Source organism: Aethalodelphis obliquidens, unplaced genomic scaffold (assembly GCF_003676395.1).
Source record: "Aethalodelphis obliquidens isolate GAN/ISIS:26980383/991018 unplaced genomic scaffold, ASM367639v1 scaffold68, whole genome shotgun sequence".
Taxonomy (NCBI): domain Eukaryota; kingdom Metazoa; phylum Chordata; class Mammalia; order Artiodactyla; family Delphinidae; genus Aethalodelphis; species Aethalodelphis obliquidens.
The window spans coordinates 1,611,728-1,634,919 of record NW_020838012.1 but is presented as its reverse complement, the minus strand read 5'-3'; the positions used below and the strand labels follow the sequence as shown (position 1 = coordinate 1,634,919).

Genomic DNA, 23,192 nt, shown 5'->3' with positions numbered 1-23,192 from the left:
AGCAGGGGAGTAGGTTCATAAAGGAAGATCAGTAGCTCAAGTTTAAGTATGTTGAATTTGGCATCTGAGTGGAGAGGTCAAGTAGGAACCTTAGTATGCAACTCTCAAGTGCTTCCTCTCCTCACTTCTCTGAGCCTATAGGTCTGTATGTTGGATATTTCAAAGCTGACCAAAGATATTCAGTGATTTTGACATTTGGGTTTTCTTCTTATTCTGGATCACACTGCTTATTGGTAAGTTACCACCTGGACTCCACAGTTATTTCTATTATCTTATTATTCCCAGGCTTAAGCCAATATTCTCTTAAGTATAAAGGGCCATTATTGTTCTCTGTTTTGTGGGTTTCAATTTAAAGGAACAATTTCTGATTGATAATTACACGTTGTCCTTTCCCTGACAAAATTTAAGCATTTTAAAGGAAAAATCATATTTTCAACTTTTAATTCCAAAAGTTCAATGGCATACATACAGAAAAGGCAAAATATACACTTGAAAAATTAAAGAAATATTCTGTGTGAGTAATGTGATATAGTTATACAAGTGATGTGAGAAAGGCACAGTTCCAGATTTCAAGCACAATAAAGTTGAAACAGAGGAATATTCAACAAAGGAAGAAACATTTTAAAATAAAATAAAAATGAATGAAAGGAGCAAATATTGCTCCATGGGAGATGTGTAGCATAGAATAAGAAACGAATTGACATTAAATACCAAGAGATTATAAACTACTGAATAGAAGAGTCACAAAGTTCAATTCTGATCAATTGAAAGGAGTTTAGTCACAAATCAACATTATGGAAATATAATTTATCTCTTTGAACAAGTATCTTTCTTCTCACTCTCTCATATAACATCTTTTCTTTTATGAAACAAAACTATGTTGCACATGAAATTGGATCATACTTTGTACTTACTAGACTTGGTTAAATGTACTTTCAGTTAACTAGTGTTAATAAATCTGTTTCTATGGAAATAATGATAACTATGATTCTTCAGTAGGTGGTTGTAAATGAAGCTGGTCATATTTAAGAACAAATCATTTTGTGACAAATGAACAGACAAACATTTGACAAAGTAAAAGGAACCAAATGATTTCTGGTTTTTTTCCTTCCTTTTCTTTTCCTTTTTTTTGAATAAATGATGAAATGCTTTCTTTACTCAGGGCTGTGAGCTTGGTTTTCTATATTAATTGTGAAGACCCTTTACTGTATTTCCTTGAATGCTCTTCCATACAGCTTCCACCTTTGCCTCTTAACACTATCCTTTCTAGCTCCAGTTTAAAGCACTGACTTTTGCTTGTTCCCTTTGATGTAAAGAACTAGTCAGTAGTCCAATGGAATCATCCTTTTTCTTTTCTTTTGCCTTTTTTTTTTCTGAGCTCTAAGAACTTTAGGTGCTGTTTATAGTTTTTCTTACTGTCCTCAGCTTTAAGAAGAATATATATATTTAACACTGCATTCTTCCATACGTAACAATATACAGTGTACTGAAACATATCCTCTACAAGGTTGACTAATTCTGCTTTCCATTCTCTTTCATACCACAATAACTAAATATTCAATGTTTTTATCTTGTCCAAAGGAACTTTGAGAGTATTCATTTGAACAATCAGATTTTGTTATTGTTGTGAACCCAGTCACAACAGCAGCTTACACTCTTCAGGGAACACTCTTAAAAATCACCTTCTATAAAGTAAGGGCAGAGCTTCTTCTGTTATTGCTATTTTGTTTCTCTGTTCCTTGGCACTTTTTTTTGATTTTCATTTTCTCTCTTTAGGTTTTTACTTTCCCCAAAGATTATGAAGCTGCATGGAAAGCTTAACTTTCCCATGCATAAATAAATAATATATGAAAATGGTATTTATAATAATATATTATATAAAAATATACATTTATATATAATATATAAAATATATTGTATATATATATAATTTATTTATATTCCCATATAGAAAGTATATCCAGGTGAAGTCACTATAAATAAATGAGTGCCTGGGAAGCTCAATGTATATCAAATCCCCTAAGAAGAAGATTGCTACCCAAAGATTTATGCTGAAACTCCTATTTAAAAAAAAGTCTCCTTCCAATTAGAAAACAAAATTACTTGATGATATTACCTTTTATTTATATCTATATTTTCTTATTTTTTACTTAAAAATCATACATATAGAATTGAAGTAAATAATACTCATGGAGATCTTGGGCAAGGAATAATGAACTACCAGAATGAAATACATTCAGTAATGTCCTATCTGTTGATTACTGTTGTATAAACATGATATAGCTATAGTTTCATTAAATGCATATTATACTGAGATCCCTATTCATTTGCTCGGGCACCACAAAGTCCATACGAACCAATCCCTACTCTGAAGTTTATAATCTAGTGAAGAAGCACATTAAAATGAGAAATAGAGAATATAGAAATAAAAAGCATGCTAATTGGATGTAGAGAATAAATATAAAAATCACTAGAAAGAGATTTGGGGTTGAAGAATAGTTAAAGAGGTTGGGACATGTGGAAGATGTTGAGAATGGAAGTTATGGATAAGCAGAGACTGGCAGAGAGGCCTGAGGTAGTAAAACTAATGTGAAATGAGTGTAGTGGTTAAGGGTTGAGGAGATAAAGAGGTTTCCAGTTTGCATAAAGAATTAGTAATGAAGAAAAGTAGAAAATTGTTACATTATTAAAAGTGTGATCAAAGAGTGGGTGATCTTAAAATGTACTTGAAGGGATAGCTATAAAGGAACAAACTATAAAAACTAATGGTGATCATATTGAAGGAACATTTAAAAAGTAGGTGTGCACAAGACAGACTGACAGAGAGTAACTTCAGGCGGGAAGATCAGGTATGGGGAAAACGACGTTAATTTAGAAGTGAAGGTAGTCTAGATCATGTAGGTATAGAGAGAGAAGTTAAAAGGCCAGCAGTCAATAACAGAGAAAAGCAAGATTTGGGGGGCTCAATCAATGTGGATGCCCTCCCACAGCCTTCCATGGCAGGTGCAGAACCTCTGTGTGAAGCACTCTCAACCACATGTCCACTCTGAAAACTTAGAATGTAAGCGCCAAGAAACTAAGGTCTAGCCTGTAGTTTGTGTGTGTGTGTGTGTGTGTGTGTGTGTGTGTGTGTGTGTTTTAACTGCTACACTGCCAGTGCCTAAAACAGAGCCTCACAACATGAGTTTAATAAATATTTCTTGAATATTTACTATTTAAAAATATATCTTAAAGTCCACCTTTCTTTTGAAGCTTTCCCTACCTCTTTCAGTTAGTAAAACTTAAGGTGGAAGACATAGGTTTCTGGAATCAAGTAGACCTGTATTCAACTACTGAATACTTAACTTTTCTGATTTTCAGTTTTGTTTTTTTTTTTTTTTTTTTTTCAGTACACAGGCCTCTCACTGTTGTGGCCTCTCCTGCTGCGAAGCACAGGCTCCGGACGCGCAGGCTCAGCGGCCATGGCCCACGGGCCCAGCCGCTCCGCAGCATGTGGGATCTTCCCAGACCGGGGCACGAACCCGCGTCCCTTGTATCGGCAGGCGGACTCTCAACCACTGCGCCACCAGGGAAGCCCTGATTTTCAGTTTTCACATTTGTAAAACAGAGAATACTATTCATCTTGCAGTGTTATTATAAGGCTTAGAGATTATCAATGTAAAGTGCCTAGCTTACATTCAGGTACATATTAGTTACCCAATCCACGTAGCTATTAACCAGGAGCAGGTGTCACTCAATCATCCTCTTTTCCCTTTGATCAAATCTTGTATATTTCTGATTTATAACATTTATCACTTTGCACTAGAGTTAATATGTCTATCTTCTCTCCCGCAGTACATCAACATTTTAGTACGTCAAATACCAATCTTTTTAATGTGCCTAAGAAGTGTCTCTCAAAATTCAGCATAAGCTTTTTCTCAGTCAAGTTGTTTTGACCTACTCAACTGGACTTCAGTTCTTTCTCTTCATGTCGTTTCCTCCTGTATCTTAAAAGTACTTAGGTTTATGTTTGTCTTCACTCCTGGAGTATGAGCTCCATAAAGACTGGGGTGTTACTTTCTATTCATACATCCTGGGGACCTGGTAAACTACCCTGGGCATACATACTCATTATATGAAAGAGGAGATGAGTACAAAAATTATACAGAAGATATCTTCTACAGAACCTATTCTCAGAAAGAGAGGAGGGGTTAGTGAAACAAAGAAATTAAATGCAGACAGAGTTTAGGAACTCTGTCCTGCAGAGAGTTTTGATTAAGGAATCCAAGGTGCCATGAGAGTTTAGAGAAGCAGGCCTTACTCATGTTTCTTTATACACTTGCTTTGACATTGAAAATAGTGGCCACTGTATTTTATTTGAGAATTGGTCTGTGTGCTTGTTACTCATTCCTGATTCCAAGAACCAGCCATCACAGGATCTTTTTTTGTCCATCAGAGCACTCACTAATCTCCCACAATGTGCAGAGCAAAAAGTTGGTAAAAATGATCATTAGACATGAAGATACTGGTCTCTTCTGAGATTGGCAATCTAATTAGACAGACAAGAAGAATGAAATGAATGTACCCAGAGTCAATTTCATATCTTATTCTCAGATAAAGTTGACACCACTTTGGTGATATCAGCATATCAAGGTGCAAAGCTTGGATGTGGAAATTCTGCCAAAACAGTGAAAAAAAAATCTTTCAGTTGTCATTTGGTATCTTGTAGAATAAACAAATTAATGCATTTTGTGTTCATTTCAACTAGTTGCTGTGGGCTTAGCCACAATGAGTATGAGTATATGTGTATATCTATATATATGTATATATATAGATATACACATATATATATAGTAAGCCTTTTTTCTTTACTCCTTGAATTTAAACTTATTAATCTACTTAAATTAAAGGGGAGATATCTAACTAAGCACTGCAGGGCATTTATAAAATTCAAAAATCTATTCATGTGTTTGAAGAAAAGCATTGATTTTTTTCCAGGAAATTATGATGCTCTTGTGCATATTATATTAAATCCAAATCTTAATTTCCAATATAGGAAATAAAGTACTTTGCCTATTAAAAATTATGTAATATATATATTTTCAAAGTATGGCCTCTGGTAGATAGGATAAGTAGGGCAATATTTCAATATTTATTGATACATGTCTAATGAAAAAGAGAGCACATTATTTTATTTTTAAATGGATGATATTGGTAAAATGTAGCTATTTTAGTGCCCTAATACCAACATAAATCTTACAGTTTTCATTAATCTTTAAGATTGGTTTATAAACATTGAGGGGAAAATATTTTTCAGTATTACATTACATTCACTTTTTAGTATATATAATTTATTTTGATACACTGTTTTTTAGTGTTATTGTTGGAGAACTCAACGTCACTGAAAAGCACATTTAGCAAAATGTAAAATTAGTTTTAGCTTGTAACCTTTTAAAAAACAATGTAAATTAGATAGCTATAAATGCGTGCCTAAAGAAAACAACAAAATGTATATGTAAAATCAAAGTGATGGTCTCATAGAGGAGATTTAACGTAAATGGCTACCAGTAGACCCTGAACAAAATGATCAATACTCCTCTTAAAAAAAAATGCTTTAACTGTCTAGTGAAATTATAAGGATCTCATAAAGATGTGCAAACCAAAGATAGAGTAGCTGCAGTACGCCTGGAAGTGGCTAAGCTCCCAAGCAAATCATCTCTATTAGTTCCTATTCATGATTTAAATTATGCTTTTTTATCTGTTCATAACATGCAGCACTTTTTAGCCTCACATTTCTAGGCATTTTAGCTTTTGCTGACATAAATGCATTCCCAAAATAGAATGTTACAACAATTTTCTGCTAGACATTTAAGCCCATTTGTGCATTTTATTTTAAGATACTTTTTTTGAAACTTCTAACTGTGAGAGGTCTGGGAAGGTGGTGTTAGAATGAATGAGAACTTGTTTTCTAAAGCGACACTGTAGACACTTGATCTACCGTTAAAAAAAAAAAAATCACAGCTTCCTACCTTGAAAACAAACATCTCACGGCGAAGAATAGCTAGAGTGTTAAAGTTCCCATCACAGATGTTGGGTTTGGCTCCAGGATAGGAAGGTCTGCCAGTGGGAGGCCGGGGAGGTTTGGGCCGGTCATTCTTCCTTGGGTCAGCTGGAGGATTAGAGCGGTGTGGGGGCACTGTCGGTAGAGGTCTTGTTGGTGGAGGAATCTTGTCAGGTGGACCTTTTGAAAATATGAGGACAGCACTTGGCTCACTTAAAACTGGAATAGTGTTGGAAAATATGCTACATAGGACAATCACTTATCAGTGGAGGGTTCAGACTAAGCAAGTTAAGAGGTATTTAAGATTGTATACTTCCTGAAAAAACAAACTATCTTACCCAACAAACCATTGCTAAGTCTATCGGAAACTGTCTTTATTGTGCTGAATTCTGGATCCAAGTAACTAGGACTTCTTTGTTAATTTTTAATGATTTTTAAAATAGCTTCACCACAGCCCTTATTGGAAAGTCTGCTTTCAAATAATTTTTTGGAAGTAGGTAGTGTATTAATTATAAATAAATTAAAATGAATACTGGAACCATGCATGTAAGCTCCACCAAAGTTAATCCTAGATTTTGATAGACGATTCTACGCAAATATTTCTAATATTGTTAATAGCTCATTAACAAATCAAAGTTTATTCTATCCCTATGTATCTAACTGTATTTTATCAACTTTTCCTGACTTTCATTTTTTTCTTCTAATGAAATGTTTTCACAGATTGCTAGAAGAGTGTTTCATTTGAATACTGAATCTAAAACACCTATTGATTAAAACACCACTAATAAAATATTAATGTAAAGAAGTATTTCTACAAAGAGGTTTCTAAATCAAGCCAAAGTTTATAGATGTAATTTGGTACAGATGTAAAGCACCATTTCTCAAGGGATTTATGTTTTTAAAAAGAAATACAGAGCTGTTCACACTTATTATTTAGATATGGAAAGAATACTCTTTTGCAGACCTTCAGTCTAGACTACTAATTCATGAGGTCATGAGAAAGAGCCTCCTTTCAGTTAACTACTTTGGCAGAATTTCTGATGACACACACATAGGCATTGGCTAGCTCATTCAACATATGAGCTATTTAGTTTTGAGTCCCGGACATTTCTCTTTTCTCAGTATCCCCCAAATAAAGAGCAGCACAAAAGTTGACCTTTTTTTCCAAAACTAATGTTAACCTTGAGAGAATGGTCACCACTGAGACATTGAACTTGAAAAATTCATGAATGCAAAACAGATTAGTGAACTTAAACTGTGATATTTAAAAATGCAAATGACATCTTCTGAGTACTGAATATTACAGACAGCACACATTTGTTTTTGCATTGTAAAATGAAAGCTTCACTTCATTAATTTAGTAAAGCATATTCTCTATATGTTAATAATAAATGTCAAGTTCTTAACAATTTTGTGTGGAATAAATGTCTTTATAAAGGTCAATTGTCCTATTGAGGGAGTTAGGATTATAGTAAATATGTGTAATAGTGTTTCTTCCTTTTGTCTTACCTTGCATTCATTGACTGAACCCCATAAATTAAAATTATTTTACTCTACTAGAAACTTATTGTGAATTATGTGTTAGTAAACGTAGCCATTTGTTACCTTTTACCTCTTAGTCAATAATTACATGTTTTTGAGTTCATTTTGTTACATCCATCACACAAGAGTATTTTCAGCATTTTCCAAAGTGATTTGTCTAGCATCTATCAACCATCAAATATCATAAACTGAGAATCAATCTGTCAGCTTCTACCAAAGTTTCAGTATCTTATATGAAAGCCTTCTATGACTCATTGTTTTTATTGGTTATATTCATTTATTATATTTTTACCAGAATTTTAAATACTAAAGCTTAACTGACCTTTATTATAATTTCAGGTTTCAATTAAACTCAGTAAGAAAAGTTTATCAGTGCCTAGACTTTCCCATTATCTGCATATTAAGATATCTGGGATTGTTGCCAACAAAACTTGATTGATAGAAGACTTTTGTCAATAGACCAGATTTTTTTTTTCAGTATTTATCTCTCTAATATACTTAGAGCATCTATCTCAACAAAGAAAACAGAGCAGAAATTCTGCACTTCACTATAGGATTAACCAAATAGAATCAGTGGTAACCTACCATATATTTTCTGGATGCCCTGCAAATCATCATTAGGTAGTTTGAAGTTGTCAGTTTCCATGTACTGGTAAAATGGAGCCATGATGGCAGTAGGGTCATTGGAATGCTCCAGTCCCAGAGCATGTCCCAGTTCATGAACCGCTACAAGAAATAAGTCATTTCCTGTGCAAATGAGAAGAAAAGACACTATTATAACTAATATCCAAGTATAGAATTGACAAGGACAATTGGTGTTATCAAAATTTTACCCAAGAAAAATAAGGGGAACTTTTTATTTCAACTATCAGTGTGATTTTATCATTGGATTATCTATGGGCAAAATCCAATATGTGATTTTAAAAAGTGGGGTTGGTGGTGGGGAGGTGATGATAGTGAAGTCACAGAAATTTAGAAACTGAAAGAGAAGAATAAAGAATAAAAGTTGAAGAAAGAACATTAGCATCAGAAATTGCTACTACTGCTGTTGAAATATTCTTCCAATTAGAAAGCATGTAATACACTATATCTCACTTATGTAACCTTCATAGTGAACATAATTCTAAGAATTCAGCAAAAAATATAGGGTAGTTACAATACCTACTTTTACACAGATGAGTAAATTATGGCATAGAAGGGACAAATCTTGTCAAGAATAGCAAATCTTTGTATTTACAGAGCTGTGACAAGAACTTAGGTTATTATAACTCCTAGACTAAGGCTTCTCTTTCTTAGTAGCCTATAATAATGTAAAATAAAAGTCATAGGCTAGCAGTCATGAAAACTAGGAATCTAGTCTTAGCTCTGTAAATACAAATTCTAATCAATTCATACATAATCTGAACAAAACGTATTTATCTTAGAGGGTCTGTTTCTCACTGAAAATAAAAAAAAAATCTCTTCCACTAGTAGTAAACGTGCACAGTAAATCTATTTAGTGCAAACTCTCAGAGATACTTTGTCTGACTTTGTTCAGTCAAACCCCTGCTAATGGCCTCTACATGTTGTCCACTCCTGGATCATCATAACTCAGCTCCTGAGGAAAAGAGCCAGTCCTCCATGTATATTTGTAAATTCCAAAAATTTAGTCGAACCACATGAGCATCAATGAGTTGGGGCTGTTATTCTTCTGTGGTGACAGATACAAAGAGAAGAAAGAGCCTAAAATTAAAACTCATGATCCCAAAATGTCAAATATAAGAGATTATTATTACCTTAAGAATGCATTTAAAGGAATTAAAGAACATGACTTAAGGACAAAACAGGGAGTGAAATTATAGGGTGCGTATAGGGAAAAATGTATAGTGGGAGAAAGGACAACTTCCGGTAACTGTCTTTGCTTAAATTTTTGTTATTTTTCTACTGCCTGCAAGATAGTTCCACATTCTGCATTGTTGGGAAATGCACAACAAGTTTGTTTTTAGAGGAGGAATTATAATGATTTGAGGAAGTAAGGACAGAGAGTGGAATTTCACAACGTCAGACAGTGGAGAATAAAAAGGCACAGGAGTTCAGAGATACTGGAGAACAGGATTTTTTTTAAGATGCCACTTTGAGTTAAAAAAAACAAACAATGAAACATGCTATCAGGGATCATCTAGTGAGCATGTGCTAGTCACAGGCAGAGATAAATAACAGAAGGAAGGAGGGAGTCATTTAATAAGAGATGTAGGAACTGTGAGACTGTTTGTGAGTACGTAAAATAGGGAAAAGACTTCAGGTTGTCTCTCATAGGATACTCACAGGTGAGAGGAAGGTAGGGAGAAGATGAGTCACAGGCATTTTTATATGTCAGACATCTAACACCAACTCTGGAATGAGCACCTCTGTGATTTCATATCAGAGACATCTTTGTTAAGGTACAAATTTGATATAGATGAGACACTGCAACTGCAAATAAGGTGCAAAGTGGTAGGACACATATATGCTCAGCTTCTGGGCATACTCACACCCAGAAAATACATGTAAAATTTGGCTGGAATATGCCATCAGTGGGCTAAAAGTGAAATAATTATTTTTATCAAAAACCGACCTAGGGCTTCCCTGGTGGCGCGGTGGTTGAGAATCCGCCTGTCGATGCAGGGGACACAGTTTCGTGCCCCGGTCCGGGAAGATCCCACATGCCGCGGAGCGGCTGGGCCCATGAGCCATAGCCACTGAGCCTGCGTGTCCGGAGCCTGTGCTCCGCAACGGGAGAGGCCACGACAGTGAGAGGCCCGCGTACCGCAAAAACAAAACAAAACAAAACAAAAAAAACAGACCTAATTACAAAACAACGATCCATCAAGCAGCCAAAGGACCAACGAGAAACAAGGCAGTGGAACCAAGAGCAGAAAACTCAAGGGTTGGCATTCAAGGTTCCCAGGAAGCTCTGGTGACAGCTAAGCTCAGCAAGACCATAGCGCTGGTTTGGAAAATACCTCTAGACTCTCCTGGCCTTCTTTTATCAAAACAGATACAACTTCTTTGTCAGAAAGTCCCAATGTGGCTTTACAGGGATTATGCCTTGTCTTTATTCTTCAAAAGGAAAAGAATCCAATCTTCATAATTTCCTCCTGTGTATCACGTCCCCTTCCCTAGGAAAAATGTATCCTGAACTTTGTTTGTAGATAAACTTGTAGGAACTCATTCTCTCACTCTTGGTCAGATAAATATCACCGTTAATTATCCATCAACATTTTGGACCTTGTTGAATTAACAAGCATTTCAAATCTCTCACAGGAAAATAGTGCTTTAGTCACTTTTTTTTTTTTTTTTTTTGGCTAGTAAGAGAAATGAAAAAAAATAAAAAGTAAATCAAAATGATAACAGCAAAAGTCATTACATTTCATGTTCACTTCAGATCAGTCAAGTTTTTCTAAGCATCTTTTCCAAGGGTGGAGTGATTCCTCATCTAAGGAATAAAGTAAAGCTTTAGAAGAAAATTAATAGGCTCAGGACATGAACCTATGGCCTACTGAGTTTGCCATAGCACTTTTAATCAGAAATACTGGCCAAAAGCTCTAAGAAATTACCATTCTTCAGATGATTGGCAATAATATAATTAAACCATACTTGCAGCTTCACAATAGTTTAAAAGGGTAAGTTGTTAAATGAAGTACCACCCTGTGATTTGAATGCCACTCGGAACAAAAGTTGTTGGCACATGATGAGTTTTAGACAATTAAAATCCACCAGCCCTCTTTCCTAATGGTGAAAATAATAACTGCTCCTGTAACTTATCATTAATTCACATGATTCAAGATTCTCAATTGTAATATGCCTTGATCTTATCATCATGCAGGCAATAAAGGACAAATCAGCTTCCTGGTTCTTAATACAGAAATAGTACTTGCTTCTTTTGCAAGATTCTGAGTTTTGAGTTTGTTGCTTTCAATTGAATCTCTAATCTTCTTTCCTTTGTATACTCCAATATAATTTCAGGATACTGAACTGTATATTATGAAATATAATGCATTATTTATAATTTCCTTGTCATAATTATGTCTCTATATTTTATTCTAAGCTCGTTCACCCCTCCATGCATCTTCATATGCTGTCCCCTCTGCTGACAAAATACACTGAATATCAAAAATGACTATACAATATTTCATATGTAAAAATTGTCATACATGATTCTGACATCTATAATCCTATAAACATATTCAAACACTAGCACCATTGAATCTATCTCTGGTTTCTCCCTTACTTGTGGCTGTCCCAGTCCCTCCAGAGGCAATCACTAACCTGAGTTTGAATTTCTCAATTCCTTACTTATATTTAATCAAATATGTGTGTTTAAATAAATTATAGCTTTAAAAATATAATATCATTCTGTATGTTATCTTCTGAAACTTGCTGAAACTCTGCATTTGTTTTTCTCATGTTTATCTTCTTGTTTACCTCTTTGTCAGTCTTACAAAATCTTATTAACCTTTTAAAACAAAACTCAGAAACACCTCTTCTGTGAATCCTTCTCCAACTCCCCAGGTAAATTTAGTTCCTCTGTCTCTGTGTATCCTTGGCTTTTTGTACATAACTTGATCGTAACACATATCATAATTGCCCTGACAGCTTCTGATGCATAGAAACTCTTAATTTTTACTTGTAGGTTAAATGATTGAGAACAAATTTGAGAAAATTCATAATTTCAAATACTTAAATACGTAAATTTAAAATACTTAAATCCATGTCTAGAAATAAAATTCAGAAATCATCATAAAATCTTTGATTAGTGGTAGTTACCTCAGTTCCTTCTAAATAGGATGGGCCTAAATAGGATAGGCCTCTTAAACCTCTGTCCTCTCACACTATCCACACATTGGTTTTGCTAGTTGAGAAGTTAAAGAAATATATGGGATCAGCCTCCAAGGTGGCTCAAATAATTCCCACCTCCTGGTATTTCATTGTATCTGCTTGCTAGAGCAGAATACTACAGAAGTGAAGGTACCTGATTTCCAACGTTAGGTCATAATATACATCATGACTTCCTTGTTGGTTATTTCTCTCTCTCTCTCATTACTCACTCTGGAGAATCCAGCTCCCATGTTGTAAAAATAGCCCTATATAGAGGGGAGAGGCACATGTGGAAAACTGAGGCCTCCTGCCAACAGCTGTATGAGTGAGCTTAGAAGTAGATTCTCCAGCCCTTTCAAATAATTGCAGCTCCAGCCAATAATTTCACTGCACATTCATGATGTACCTTGAGTCAAAACCACCCAGCTAAGCGCTCCTGGATTCTTGACCCTCAGAACTGTGTGAGATAGTAAATGTTTGTTGTTTTAAGTTGCGGGGTGAATTTTTTATGCAGCAACAGATAAGTAATATGGGACGTTTTAGCACTCTAATTCCTCACCATTTGGTTAGGATTAGGAAACAGGAAAGAAAAGCTGAAAAAAGAAAAGAACTGAGTAGAAAAAGAAGCTACTCTGAAGCATCTGAGTATTTGTACAATAATCCTGAGATAAAAAATTGTATTAAATATTGTCCAGTCCAATTATCTCTACATAAACTGAAAGGTTTGGCAAAAATTCTAAGTCTGAGGGAAAGTCTGTGACTAAAAACTTCCAAAGATAAAAATATCAGCTATTTTCCTGTCTCATATGTTCTTTCAAATGTGTAAAACCTTGTACCTTGGTTGCACCTTTATTTCTATTCTCTTTGCACTTTATTGAAGAAAGGGTCTCTTTCTTGGTGAACAGTAAAACCTGTGGTCCCTGCTGGAGAGCCAGAAGAGTCTTGTAGACATGTGAAAAAAGAACAAGAATAAAATACTATGTCTTGAGCATTTATTATGAACCAGAATTATGTCACTGAATTTTTCATTGAAACTTCATGACCCATACTTTCTCACTCCCTTTCACTTGCTCAGTCAGGCTCTCCATACAAAGGAGCGTTGGGCTCTAAACCACATCTGGGCTGCCCAGCTCCACACAAGAGTTAGATCACTGCTGTGTTCTGCAAGATAGAAGGGGATAGAAGATGATCTTGGGTAAGATTTTCTTAAGTCTCTTATTTCCACTTCTACTCTTTCATCAAGCCTCCAGTTCCTCAAGGGTCTAGTGCCCTTCTCTTGCCTTCTTCCTGCCCACTCTTCCTATCCTCAACACTTCACCTGATCCCCAAGGGCCTCAAGCTTCAGAATGATTCCTTGGCTCCTTCTCTAGATGCTTCCTCTCAATTGGGTCATAGCTTAACTATGAAAAAAGCTTATTATTACAATAATTTATTAGTTGTTTACCATATACGAGCTAATGTAATGCAATAAAGTTACAATTTTGAATAACATTTAAATGTGTCAGATAAATTTTATTGAGTTTTGTTTAATGACAAATCTAATTTTCTTTCACATATGCTCAAACTTTTAAATGATTTTTCTGTATATAGTACTGTTAATGATGTCCCAAGACTAGAATTAAAGGAAACAAAAAGTTCTTATAAAATGTTATAAAAGCAACACGAAGAATATCAGTTAATATTCACATGTACTGGGCTTTCCTGGTTGCGCAGTGGTTGAGAGTCCGCCTGCCGATGCAGGGGACATGTCCCGGTCCAGGAAGATCCCACATGCCACAGAGCGGCTGAGCCCGTGAGCCATGGCCGCTGAGCCTGCGGGTCGGGAGCCTCTGCTCCGCAACGGGAGAGGCCACAACAGTGAGAGGCCCGCGTACCGCAAAAAAAAAAAAAAAAAAAAAAAATTCACATGTACTATGTCTTACCATATTAGTTAAATTTTGTTTTTATCACCATTTTACAGATCAGGAAATGAAGACTTTCATAGGTTGTGTGATTTGGCCAAAGTTACCTAGTAACCGGTAGAACTGATTTAAGCCCAGTTACAGTCTAGGCCCACAATCAAAAAAATGTGTGCTGAGGAAGTGGCTTTCTCTACTTTGTCCTCAGCCCTAAATATCTGCTCAAGGCTTCAGAGTCTGCATCCAGGAGACAAGGGCCACCCTATCAAGCCACCTGTTTGAAGCTCACAGCTGCTGCACAGTTGCTGCATAAGAACTCTTTGTAAAAATCTGTAACAATAGTTTCTTTTTTTTTTCTTCACTAAATAAATGCTGAACTTAATATTTTAAAACACTTCCTCAGTACAATTCTGGCTGCTCAAAAAGTTTTAATCATTTTCATTGCTTCTAATTTTCAAGTCTTAAAGCCTTGCAACAAGGAAAATATTTTCAAAAGAAAAGGAAATAGTACTGCTACAATTAGGATAAAGGTTCAGCACAAGGACTTCCATTTTCAAATTATATTTCAAAACATTTCTTCAGCAATTGAGGAGGGTTTCTGGGATTGTTACAGAGTTTGCCTGTTTGGATGCAGTTAGGTTTTGAGCATGCCACTAGTCTACAATAATAAGGCATAATTAAACACCAGGCCATTAAAATATAAGGAAAACAAATAGTCATCTAATAGGTCCTCCAAAAATCAGTAAATGTATTTTCAAAGATATGCTACCACCAAACATTTATAGCTTTAAATTTAGTAAGGACTTTAGAGTAAATCAATATAATTAAAATAACTTTGGTCTATTTTAGCCAGGTAAATTGGAACCCTAGGAAAATAGTGGGATAATCAAGGCCAAGGTAAATGTTTTATTCATTTAGGCTATAGTTTGGATATGAAGTCTGTTGTTTTTTAGTAAATTAGGCATGTCTTCACGACATTCAAAATAGTCCTTCTAAAAAAATAAATCGAGATTGGATGTGGGCAACTACAACATGATATTAACAAGAGTGTTTTTCCTTCTCTTGTTGAGCCTAGTTAGGAGTCTAAGAACATTCTCATGTATGTCCCATATCATTTATTCATGTGTGGTTTATATGTGCTATACTTTCCCCCGGACAGCTCAACTTAATGGTCAAGATGATTCTGGAGGTTTACATTCCTCTCTCTGTAGCCAGTGCAAAAGAGGTCAATTTTAGTGACTACCTAAACAAAAATAATTGTATAATACATGCAAATCCACTTTTCAGCAACTGATTTTAATTATATGCCCTTTTACTATATGTGAACCATAAGTACTATTTATTCAATCATAATTCTAAGTATGTCTAGTATAACAATCCTGTCATTAAGTGCTACAATTTTCCAGATCAGCAGCAACTATGTGACATATATTTTTGAATAATTACTAATCATCCACTATGTGCAAGGAACTATTTATAGACTCATTGATAAACAATTTATCCTATCATGTAATTGATTTTTCTACTGTGCGCCAGACAATATGAAGTACCAGAGTCTCAAAAGATAAATCTCCCAAGTCCATTGTTCTTAATTAAGGAACTGAGAGTTTAGCTCAATGATTCCGAGCTTTGGGGGGCTCACAAGCTCCTCAGAGAATCTGAGAAACTACGGAATTTCTCCCAAGAAAAATGAAGGCATTAGCACAATATTGCATGTGATTTTGAAGTTAGTTTTACTCCACTTAAGTCCTTTAAGACAGATCAGATTTAAAACCCTTACTCAGCTACTGTCTGTAAAAGATTAGTCACTTATAAATCTCTCTGTGATTCGGTTTCTTTATTTGTAAAGTAGGTCTAAAATAACCTACTTATAGGGCTGTTGGTGGATTCAATAATGTAGTGTATATAAAATATTTTGTGAAGTACCTAAACATAGCTTACTGCTTAAAGACTGGTAGTTAACAGCTACTATGTTACTACTACTATTATTACTCCTATTCTGACTACTGCTATTACTACTACTGCTGCTGTTGCTGCTGCTGCTGCTGCTATTATTATTATTATTACTCCTATTCCTATTATTAGTAGACTTTACAAAGTTTTGTGTTAAAAGTTCCCCATTTTACATGACAAGAAATTGAAACTTCAGTACATTGTATTACCCAGGGTCAGAAATCTGTTAAGTATCAGAACTGGAATTTAAATATCAGTTTTGACTTTACAAAAACTAGTGCACTAACTGGTTAAACATGGTCTTGAATCAAAAATCTATGAGTGACAATGTTGGAAAGTATGCTAAGATCAAGTTTTGAAGAGTTCTGAATGCTAGGTTTAAGAGTTAGATCATTATGTAGGAGGCAACAAATACCATGAAAAATTAATATAAAGATGATATTGCTGTAGGGTAATTTGGCATCAGTGTGCAGGTATGATTGCAGTGGGAAATGACTGAAGGCAAAGGCAGCAGTTAGAAGACTGATTTAATAGCCAGAATTATTAGGTGATGAGGACCTAAACTAAGGCAGTGATGAAGGGAACAGAAAACTAGAAAGGAAAATAATTGAGTGATAGAATGATTGAAATAATTTCTTGAGTTATGCTATTTCCCATCATTAAGTGAAAGTTGATCATAATCCCTTAAACACCAAAATCCACATTAAAAATTGCTTCATATTTTACTATCATTACTGCTAAAGATAGAAAAATTGAACCTAGATTTTAATTTTCAAAGTATACCATTTAGTATACTAAATGGTTATGATCTTAAAAGTTATCAATTTAAGATCCTTTTATAAATATTTCACATTATTTTCCCATAGCATCTAAAATTGACTCTATGCTGCAATTTTTGAGCTCAACTGGATAATGAATAATTAGCAAGAAATGGTAAAACAAAGTTGTAAAAAGTTTCATTCACTTGCTTGTACCAGCATATCTAGATTGTGATTCCTACATGTGTTTGACTATATCCGTTTCTTCACTGACATAAGCTTATCCTACAGCAGAAGTGCTTGAAAGGTTTACTGTAACAGCATTGATATGTTACTTCTAATAAACAGGGCTGGGTCACAACAAGGAGATAGGTTGGGTCTTTTTGAGTAAAAGCATTGGGCTTACTATGATGCAAAGAGGCAGAATTAGAACAAGCAAGCCCTCTGTAAATAGCATACACAGCTGCAAGCTCAAGGTCAGTTTGTGCATGCAGCATGCCTCTGCTCCTATCAGCTTATCTATCAAAACGTTCATAATGCTGGAATCCAATTCATACTTTCATATGAGAAGAATAATTTGCAGAATAATTAATACGTTTTGTTCATAAAATTCCTGCTTTTTTAGCCTACATGTTTGGACACCAGAAATTTTTGTTTTTATTTTACTTTGGATAACTTCCCCTAACACTTATTAAGCCAATCATAAGTATGTACAGAATCCTTAGGAAAATGTTGGGAAAGTAATTTTAGGATGGGGAAGGAAGAAGCCTAAGGAGTTAGGATGGAGGTGGGGCTTATTTGGGCACCTGGATAAACTCAGGTATTTAGCTGGTTTATTTTTACCTCCTAAATGAAAATGAAAATTATAGAACAGTAAGCTTAAAATTACCTGCTCTTGAGGTCTATAATACAGTCCCTCACAGAAAGAGCATATAAACTACAATGTGAGGGATGTAGCAAGGAGGAATTAACAGGAAAGCAAGTGAAATGTTATTACAGAAGACCTGAATAGATTTAGTCGTGTACTGAGTCACTTGAGTGGGTATATATGGCCCTCAGAGTAAACCCATACAATGTGTTTCTTTGCACTGGATATTGTTTACATGGGCAGAAACGACTGACGCATATTCAAGTACAACTGCATGTTTTCTGAAGATGGGAACATATTAAAGAATTAGAGAATTTAAAAGCTGGGAGGGTAAAAGTTGAGTGGTTTTCTGAATTTTGCTTTTCCTAGTTCACTGCCACCTGATAATTCATTTTTGGTGATGTTATGAACCTGATTGTTTAGGTATACATAGTTTCTGTTTTCAGGAGGAAAAAAAGAAAAGCAAACAAACAAAAACAATTCTCTATACCCAAGTGTTTGTATAGAGATTTATTAACAAATTATAAACAAATTTGTTTTTATAAAACATTAATAAATAAATCAAACAACCATGACTAAAGAAGCCATAATATATTAATGATTCATTCAGAACTCCTGATGTTTTTCCTTTTTTCCCTAACAGAAGCATTTTCCCAGAAGAACCTATTTTGGCTCAACAAGGGGAGCCAAAGGTGATTAATATTAATTATTAATAATTATAATTATTAATATAACTTAATAATTAATTTATATTGATATAATTAATATCTTATATTAATTTATTTTAATTAATAATTGTAATTATTAATATAAATTATTAACATTATTTTTAAAGGTGTTTCTTTTTTGTTTTTCTCTAAAGCAATCCTCCTTTTTACACTCCCTAGACTGCCTTATTTTTTTTTTTAGTAAAAGCCAACCAAATGTGAAAAATATAGAAACAATGATAAGCTTAACACCTTAACATAATCATGTATTTTTACAGCAAGCTTCCTATTATATACATATATATTTATTTATTTATTTATAACTAGTTACAGCTATTGATACCAATGGTGAAAGGCAAATGTGTTTGACTTCCTTCAATGCTCATTTTAGAGCAGTGATCTGAATTCATATTTGTGTTCTAAGAGTGATAAGATAAATGTATAATTTTATTTGAGCAATTATCATTCATATGTGAAGAAAAAATTAAATGCAGAATCAAAAATTTGATACTTATTTGTGTAGCCAACAATAGTGAGGATTAAGTGAACTAGTTCTTCAAAAATATTTTAGTAAAGTAGTGAACTTAAAATATATACATTTATATGGCACATATGAAGAAACTCAGAAGATTCATGCTTGGCCTGTTGTTCATAGAAAGTTTTGAAAAATGTTTCTGAATCTTGCAAAAGGATGTGATGTCACCTAAGTGTCTTCCTTATCTAATTTCTTCAAGCTTGCTTTTAAAGTGATGAAACCAAAATAGAAGATGAAAATGAAAGCAAAAATAAAAAAGACATTTCTTTTTTAATAATAGAAATGTTTTTCATCTGGCTGTGATTTATTCAACATATTGTGTAAAAAACGCTCTCATATTTTAATTACTTCAGCAGAGGTGTAGCAGAATAGCTTGTCTCAATTTTATTTAGCAAACAAATATTTGAAAGTCTGGGGTTTTAGCTTAGGAATTGGCAGAATATTCTATTGGCAATGTGCTTATGAATTTCAAATGTTCTGAAAAATGTTTTCTTTCTAGGATACATGAGTTGGAAGGAAACCATAACCTAAATGTCTTGACAAATTTGTGTGTGTGTCTGTATGTTTTGTAAGTAAAGCAATGAATACGGCACCTATGTTTCATGATTTTACAGACCCTATGAAAATAAATTCATATAATAACTTCAGTGTAGCCTCGGAAATTTCTTCAGCAGACAGGAAGACTTAAAAATGTATTACAAATATTGACTTAAAAAAAAGGCAAGGCATGCAAACTCCTGATTTTGAGATTTATTTTGCTACTAATTACCTTTTAATTGCAAAAGGCCTAATTAACTGGAAAGTAGTTTCCTCATTTACTAAAAGGGAATGAAAATTTATATCCACAGAGTACCCACAATGGTCCAGAATGTTAATCCTTACAACAACCCCTTCAGGTAGGTATAATTACCCTCAAATCACAGCTGAAGAAAGGAAGATTTGGAGTAAATGACTTAAAAGCTGATTAAGTGGCACAGGCAAGTTTGTACTTAGTTCTGTTTGAACCCAAAGTCTTTTCCCTGTTCTGAATATGACTTTCAATTGATTTATTATCACAAACACACACACACACAAAACCTGCCTTGAATAAACGTCATCACCTAAACCAACATAAAAGACATTTATGTAACCTTATGACACAAAATGAAAAAGAGAAACAATGCTGACACCAAAAGGAATATCATTTCTTTTAATGTTTGCTCATGAACTTAGTTTCCATACACACGGTAAGAATTTATCATCCACTGCCTGCTTAATCAGTAACAGATGCCATCCATAAGAGATACAAAAGTCTCTGAGGAACTTAACTATACTCCACTAGAGAACACCTACCACCCTGTGCTGTGTGAAGGGGTGTGTTGATAAAACATCACTATCATCACATTACTTCATTGCTCAAAATTCTAAAATGATGTCTAAGTAACTACAGTTCAAATAACCCATTATAAACTAACCCCCATAATCTGGTTCAACATTTCTTACCCAGTCCATCTGCCACTGTTCATCAATACATAGCTTAACTTTTAAGAGTCCCCCAATAAACTATATTAATTTTTACCTCTCTCAGTTTCTTCATGCTAATACCCTATGTATAAATCCTATAAATTATTTACTCCTCTTTTCGCATTGTTTAAACTTTTAGTATCTGCTTTATTGTGATCACACCACCTTAGGCAGTCAATGTTAAGAAATGAGAATTGAACTGTATTTAATGATTCTATTTATTCCATCACTAATGCTGTTTCATTAGTTATCCTAACAAAGTAATATTTACCAAAAGCTATTTTTAGCTGTGTAGAAGCAGATTTTGTTTATTCCACTAAATTATTAATATATCCTTAGTAAAAAAAAAAGAAGTAGAAAATTAAAGATTTTGTGTGTAAGTTTTTATACTTGAAAAGTCTTGGGAAAAATCCTTAAAATATGATTTTTCAGTCACTCTTTGTAAATAACTTCAATAATGATAATATTGTTCTAGTTTTTCATTGCTATATAACAAATGAGCAGTTTAAAACAAAAGTCATTTATTATCTCACAAACCCTGTGGCTCAGGAAACTGAGAGTAGTTTAACTGGGTTGTTCTGGCTCAAAATCTCTCATGACGGTTGTAAAAGGAAAGCTGTTGCCTGGGCTGTCAAAAGTCATGACTAGGGGCAGTTCTGTAGGCCATGGCTTCTGTTAGCTCTTGGATAGACATGCTATTCTCATCGCATGGGCTTTCCATATGTTGCTTAAGTATCCCCATGATATGTTTTCTGATTTATTCCACAGTGACTGTAAGAGAGAGACAGAAGGACTGTCTGAGATAGAACCTGCAGTCATTTACAACATAATCTTGGAAGTGGTTTACCATGATTTCTTCCCTATTCTATTCATTAAATGTGAGTCACATTGTGCAGCTCACATATATGAACAGAGGGAGGGTATTACACAAGAGTACAATTACCAAAAAGTGAATCATTTGAAGCCACTTGGAGTCTGGGTCCTCCAACATTAATAATAATAGTGAATGCTACCATTTTGGAGTAATTTCTAGGTTTCAGACATTGTATTAGGTATTTGCATTCATTATAATAATTATGCAAGGGAGATTCTTCCATCTATGTTTTCCTTATGAGGAAACTGCATAGCTAGTATTGTTAAATAAATAACAAGGAATATTACTGGTAATTGGCAGAATCAGGATTCAAATTCAGGTCGATTTGTCCTCAAGGTCAGCAATTTTTCTCCCTTTCAATACTTTGCCTTCTTTATTTTCTACAGTATCAGTGATAAATAATCTAGATTATGATGAATTTTATTCCACACAATGTTTTAGGAATTCATGCTGCTTTAGCTTAGAGGAAATAAGAATCTTATCGAATTACCCTGCTGTTAACTTTAATAAATTTGTTTTAGGCAAAAATTACAAACTTCAAAATCTGCTACTTTTCAACATGACTCAAATAGATACAGAAATATTATAGAACAGATCCAACTTGCTAAATTCTGATATGAAATGTTTGTGCTCAGAACTGCTCTCCCAAGAATTTTTCAGAAATATAGGAGCTTCTTCATCTTTAGCTGCATACTGGGAGTTTGCATGAGCCTCCTCAGTCACTGTTCTTCCACACTGGCTGGAGAACAAGGAATAAGTGATAAAAAGGAACCAGTGGAGGCTAAAATGAACTTTACTGAATGAGTTATGATATTTATTGATTAATGAAGAATACACTTTCCATTTAATTCTGCTAAAGTAGTTCCATCTCCACATGTTATAATAATGAGTAATCTAGAGTCTTCCCTTTGTATCTTTGACAAGGATATTATGTAGATATATTTTCAGATTAGTAACTCAAGTTTCAGTAGCCAAATTTTTGGACAAACAAAATTAGAGCTGAAAATACAATGCAGAATTAAATGCAACACTTGTAACTTGCATTAACAATGTGACAAATATCATTACAAAAGTTAATATAAAAATTTCAGTATGTTTTTCTCTATTCATCATAGTTCCTATCATGTTAACCATCATATCATCACCTATTATGTTAATTATATTCACTTTTTGTCATTTTGTATCCTTCTGGCCTCCATCTTGTGATACCTTCAGGTCAACTATGTAAAAAATAAAGGGAGAGAAGTGGATTGTAATTCATCATCACCATGAAGATCATTAAGCACAGTTGTCTGTTACATAGAAAATGGAAAGCAAAAAAAAGGAAAGATAAATCAGAGCCTCTTTTAGGATCAAAGGCTTGAAAAAGCAAGACACTACCAAATAGAAATGTAAAACACCTGTGGAAAATGTAGATAAAAATATATAATTTTAAATTATTTTATAACATATGCTTCTTACTCAGCTAATTAGAAATTTCCAACAATATGTTACCAATTCTAAAAAAAAATGCTAACCATATGCAATTGCTTTCAAAACTCCAGTCTCCTTTGGCCGCTAAGCTATTAAAGACACATAGCACCTAGATTAGTAAAAGTACCTTTCTTCACACTAATACAAAGAGCTTTGGTTTTTATTATTTTATATTTGAATATTCAATATCCAAACTTCAAACTTA

General features: G+C 34.1%; 1 protein-coding gene across 1 annotated transcript in view; it reads right to left on the bottom strand.

Annotated features, from left to right (window-relative positions):
• The window catches only part of MMP16 (matrix metallopeptidase 16), a 354,140-nt gene that overhangs the window by 107,145 nt on the left and 223,803 nt on the right, over positions 1 to 23,192 (bottom strand). Inside the window, exons 5-6 of the mRNA XM_027089737.1 lie at positions 8,168 to 8,329; positions 6,009 to 6,220 (exon numbers count right to left, since the gene is read on the bottom strand). Of these exons, the coding sequence (XP_026945538.1) occupies positions 6,009 to 6,220; positions 8,168 to 8,329 (374 nt within the window). The remainder of the gene's footprint in view (positions 1 to 6,008; positions 6,221 to 8,167; positions 8,330 to 23,192) is intronic.